Source organism: Pelobates fuscus, chromosome 6 (assembly GCF_036172605.1).
Source record: "Pelobates fuscus isolate aPelFus1 chromosome 6, aPelFus1.pri, whole genome shotgun sequence".
Taxonomy (NCBI): Eukaryota; Metazoa; Chordata; class Amphibia; order Anura; family Pelobatidae; genus Pelobates; species Pelobates fuscus.
Window position 1 is genome coordinate 57658972 of NC_086322.1, and position 6000 is coordinate 57664971.

At 35.1% G+C, this 6000-nt stretch overlaps 1 protein-coding gene across 1 annotated transcript in view; it reads right to left on the reverse strand.

Moving 5' to 3' along the window:
- LOC134615356 (uncharacterized) overlaps positions 1-5081 on the reverse strand; it is a 59203-nt gene extending 54122 nt beyond the window's left edge. Inside the window, exons 1-2 of the mRNA XM_063459860.1 lie at positions 5019-5081; positions 1836-1989 (exon numbers count right to left, since the gene is read on the reverse strand). Of these exons, the coding sequence (XP_063315930.1) occupies positions 1836-1989; positions 5019-5030 (166 nt within the window). The 5' untranslated portion in view covers positions 5031-5081. The remainder of the gene's footprint in view (positions 1-1835; positions 1990-5018) is intronic.
- Between the last annotated feature and the right edge of the window lie 919 nt (positions 5082-6000).

Here is a 6000-nt window from a genome sequence, read left to right on the forward strand (position 1 = left end):
ATGTCTAAATCTGCAATGTTTTACATATATAGTACCTAGTTATGTCTCCTCTTGTTTTGCCTTGGATCTCTTGTCTTGTTTTATTTTGTCTTCCCAGTTCACGTACAGTCCTGTCCTGCCCTGTTCATGTTTCCCTCATGTCTTGTGTACATGTTCTGGGTTCTGCTTTCTGTCCTGCTCCGGTTCTGGGTTCTTCTAGTCTGGTCTTGTTATCTTGATTGGTGCCTGTTCTAGTCTTGCCTTGTTTCTCCCTATCCAGTTCCTGGGAGGTCTGCATGTCATCAAGCTCCTAGCTCTTGGGATCCGCAGTAGCTGCATCAGGGCCCTGGTATGTGGCCGCACGAACCCTGGTGCTGAACACCTGGGGGCGTGTGGTTACCCTGCACCAGGCCCTGAAAGTCAATTTCCACGCTGAGAATCCCATCATCATCATCAGGCACTCAGGGTTCTGGTTTCCGTACCGCCACCCGTAACAGATTTACTGTCTGAGGGATATCCTGTAAGTAGGGATATATTACCACCGCATGCTGTTTTATCCAGAGCTGGTTATAGCTCTATACAATTTCAGTTGGCATTTTTAGACTTATATGTTGTATGTTATACAGTCTACTACCGTATTGCACTATTACGTATTGCACTATTATATTGGTCCTTTCTTTTTTTTGCTCTCTTTCATGTGCTGCTATTGAGCAAAGTTGTCCATTAAATCACCCTATTACTGGCTCTTTTTCTTATTGAGTTATGGTTATATAACTAGAAAAGCTAAAATTTCTGGGGAAATTGTGTGAAGTGTTCTTGCCTCCACCAGTAGTCTACAACTCAAGTGGGAGGAGTGACTGTTATTATTTATTTATATAGCATATTTAATTGCAACGTTGTTGCCCAAAGTGCTTCACAGTTACATTAAAAGATACATTTATAAAAACATTAACAGGTGTACAAAAGGCCCTGTCTATGACATCACTTGCTGCTCCAGCCTGGCACAGGTCAGAGTATTTTGGCGGTTGACATCTCCAAACGGTCATATTTTAAAAACTATACATCCTACATCAAAGAGCGTTATATTGTGAGAATCACAAGACCCATACCTACATTTTGATGCATAGTATGTCTCTGCAATATTAACAATGAAGTCACAGTTTAGCAATTGCCCTTCAAGTTTGAGCTGGCGAGAGTGGAGTTTCAATGAATGTCAATGGACGGCGTGAGTTGCAAACAAATGGTCATGTTGTGAAAACTATCAGGACTATGGCTTAGCCGTGGACATTTTTAGTGGCAGCAGGGATAGCTGATATACAATTTGTGTAGGTGTGCTTGAAAATGAGGGAGTTGGGGCAGTTTAGAAATCATGTCCTGATTTTTCTGCTTTTGCCAGCTCCCACTCTAGGTTTGAACATTTTGCCATTCATTCCTATGGGACCAATTTCGCCACAAAAACTACGATATTCCGTGAACCTTTCGGCGAAACGTTCCACAAAGTAATAGCAATCCAATCGGGAACAATCCGCACGTTTCAGTATATTACTGTCTTTGTAGTGTAAAAACTGTGGGAGGAGTTAGGGTGGTAAATTTGGCTATAATAAGAATAATAATAATATATATGTGAGATAACATTAAGTGGTCTTGCTATGCAAGAACACTTAATAAAGAGTCAGCATTACTATAAGATCAATGAGTCATTCACCTGGATTACCGGTCCAAGCATCAGCCTAACACCCTCTCGCATTCTGGCATTTCTGTGTCAGTTAGATCACTGACATATATGGTTACAAGGAAATATTATTTTTGTTTCTTAGCTAAAAATCGCTCTTTGATTTAAATAAAAAGTTACTTACGTTGAAAGATGTTCTTCAAGTCAGGAAATAATTTTAGGAAACATTCTTGAAATATGTAGTCAAAAAAGATATTAAATTGTGTTTGCTTCTTTTGAATAAGACAAAGGCTTTCATAAACCACTCGATGACTGGACCTCTCATCTGCTTGTAACTTCTATAAAACATACAATGGCTGTTACTTGCATTCATAGTAAACTAAAAGGGAAATGTCACCCATCTGGACATCACACCATTGAATAAAACATTGAAAATCACTTTTAACTTATATCACTTATAATCACTAATTTTGATACAGCAATCCAGTAAAGTCCAGGAACAGCCAGAGCTGTTTTGTTTTGTTTTGGAGAAGGAGAAACAGAAACCAGACTTTTGCAAGGCAAGAAATTGTGTTTGTCCAGGAATTTTTTTTTTTTTTTGATGAATTGAAAATCAGTCAATAGGGTGAATAGGGAACAAGGCATATGGAACAAGACACCTATTGGCGTACTGCAGTGCAAAAATGGCTACAATATTGCTTAGCTTAATGGATTTGAATTTTGCACAAACAAGTCTGAGTTAAAATTATATAATTATATCTGTATTAAAAATAATATTCACCTTCTCCAATAAGAGGGGGAGAAAATCATAACCCTCAAACATCTATTCGAATTAAAGAACTATAGAAATCTAATGGCAAAATGCGCAAAAGTTATAAACAAATGGAAACAAACTGATAGAACTTATTAATTATTGGGAAAAAGAACTACAAGTACAAATAGAAGAAGAAGAATTGATAAGTTCTCTAAACAAATTAAATAAAGATGTACATTCTCTAAATCTCATAGAAACCCAATTCCATCTCGCAAACAGATGGTACCTGACACCGAAATGCCTAAAAAAAATCTTTCCAGAATCTTCAGACAGATGTTGGAAATGTAATTCTAACGAAGGTAACTTAATCTACAGCTGGTGGCATTGCATACCAATAAATAACTTTTGGAAAGAAGTAACCAATATAATATATCAATTAACAGAAATAAAATTAGTTTTTAAGCCTGAAGTGATCTCATTAAACCTGCATTGGCCAAAAATGACAAAAAAAAATATTGATGATTATCCTACATTTATTACAACAGCTTAACTAATGTTAGCACGAAACTGAAAGACAGTGACAATACAAGGCACTCAAGAATTAATATCTCAAGTCATATGGCAAGCAAGAATGGAAAACGGCGTCCTGGTGAATTTAGGAAACATATACACCCAAATTGAAGACTGGGATACATGTATATGTAAACTGGAAATGATAATCTAACAAATACCATTATGGTTACTTTATCCATCTTCTGATTCATGCAATAATTAAATCATGTATAGCTAAGGCTCAGATTAAAGAGCCCCCAGAAATGAGGAGAGAGGGGAAAAAAAGAAGATATAAGATCGCAACCCCCAATTGGGCAGACAAAAACAAAAAACAGAATTGTAAAATAAATAAAATATACTGAGCATAAGAGGCTCTCTCTCTCTCTTTCTAACTACATGTCTGTTCGTCCACCCATTGTAAAGCGCTGCGGAATTTGATGGCGTTATATATATATAATATAGTTATAATAATAAAACAAAGAAAGGTATTGAGTAAAATGATAGAATAGTATATATAACTAATTTACAAGGGTTTGGGGGGAGGAAGGAAGGAAGGGGAATTTGGGGGGAGGGGGGACACAGGGAGCACAGTTAAGTGTGCAAGAGATAATTATGATGACTAAAGTACCATGGTCTGTAATATAGAAACACTAACAAAACCACACAAGGCAGGTACATGTCTGAAATATAAATATATATATATATATATATATATATATATATATATATATATATATTAGTTTAAAAAAACTTGTTTAGAGAATTGTGTCCCCTTTGCAATCTTGTATGAATGAAAAACGGGGAGCAGCAGCATGAGTCAATTTAGTTTGAAAAAAGGAGATATGAAAAAAATGAAAGGAAAATATGAGTGGGCAAATAATGACACACATACCTCTTCTACCTTGAGAAGAATTAAGCTTTCCCACACATTAAAAAAAACAAAAAAAAAAAACACGAATTTTGTCCGGATGGACAAATTACAGGTAAAAATACTAAATTCCATCCGCAATGGCAATTCTTATATTTACTAAAGCCAAATACGGTCAGCCCGAGCAAATCTGCAGCAATCACTCTGATGCATTCGGTGTCTCGATTAAAATCACTGTTTTCGCATCTGAATCCTATACAAAGTATAAGATACAGAATATTACCAAAGCACCTGTTTGACTAAAATTTCAGACTGAATGCATCGAGGATGCACATTCGTAAATTATCATTCACTTGCCTTTTCTCTTAAAGTGAATGATAATGTTAAGTACTATTTGCCCTAAAAATTAGCACTAGCAATAAGACCCCATATTATATAAGGGATTTTTGAAAACCTTCTTATGCCCTCATTTGCCATGTGGCAGATGGGGACATATCTATGAAACTTTAAAAACTACTTACTTGTCAGCTATTGTTGCCCAGGCACTACAAAGGCTGCAATTCATGGGAATAGAGCCTGTTAAATAACAGAAGGAGTCATTGTCTCTATTAAGCTCTATCATCAGCTACCCCATGGCTTTGTTTCTCTCTGCGTTCATAGTATAAGGCCTATCACTGGCTTTCCATGAAGAGCAACTTGGTAGTATGCATTTGTAATGTGCGAAAGATACAATTAGAAGAGTTATTAAAAAAATATATAATTCAATGTGAATTCAAAGAAAATTGCAAATTTAAAGCCAATATTAACTGGTAAACGTGTGTCAGTCAGCTATGCTTCAAGTTTGGCTATTTTGGCCTGAAATTTTAAATTCACTTTCAGTTCACTTTAGTTAATAACTCTTTCTATGTAAGTTATTGTTATAGGTTCTATCCTTTGCATCTGTCAATCAGCATAAAGAGAAGCAATTAAACCAACGTTTCTGTTTCTCCTCCTCAATTGCAATGTGTGTCCTGGCTTTGTCCTGGATTATACTGGATTGCAGTGTTATTTGTTAATTATTTAATATAAATTTGAAGGAATACTTGACATCACATTAAAATAAAGGATATAGGTTCTAATAATTTTCATTGTTTTATTCCGTAGCATGATTTCCAAAAGGGAGTCCCCCATTAATAACATAAAGGCATACTCACCATGGTTTCCATTTTTGACAGAATACATAAATCTTGCAATCCATTCAGAAACGGAAAAGTAGTTTTTATAGCAAAAGAAATAGCAACTTTTTGCAATTGAAAAAATATTTTACATTCTTCATTACTTTTGGAAACACGAGGTGCAATTACATACTGTCCAGCTGTATTTTCTGTTCAAATAAAAATAAAGAATATTCTAATTAATAAACCTAATATTTATAATAAAATACAATATACTGTATACCTTTGTTTCTGTTTTAATAAAAGACTAATGTAAAAAAAAAAGCATTTGACATAGTAAACTGAAACTTCACTTTACACTGAAAAGATTTGGTTCCTCTGAAGTCTTCATAATGAGTGTTAAGGCTCTTTAGCAACCCCCAGTGCCAGAGTTTCTTCAATGGGATTATTCTCTGACACGATGAATGTCCATAATGGAACCTGCAAAGGTTGTCCTTTATCACCCCAGCGTTTTACTCTCTCTGTCAAACCTGTGGTACAACATATCAGACTAAACCAGTACATCTCTGGTGTAACATGTGGCAGCACAAATCCGTGTGGGTGGGAACGTTTACAATATTCATGGGAGAGGACTAAGCATAACTTCCCAGGCCTAATAATAATATTCATGGGGAGTACCTACCTATATTAGTGTATTAGTATTTTAGTATTTTAGTTTTCCTTTTAAGTCAAACATAATTAATGTTACAATATAGTAAATCCACCAAGCAGCAACGATTTTTCCATACAAACCTTTATTTTCTTTTTTTTTTTTTTTTTTCTTTTTTTTTTTTTTTATTCTTTATTTTTATTGTGCAGAGAATGACAAACAGATTTGAAGTGCCATGACGGTAGCAATAACATACATCAGAAATTCGTATCATAGCATTGGAGGATTGTGCACATTTTTATAGTTTACATAACAAGCTGAGCTATCATTTTAAACAGAAGATCTGAGTGAGATTCGTGTTTGATCATGTTG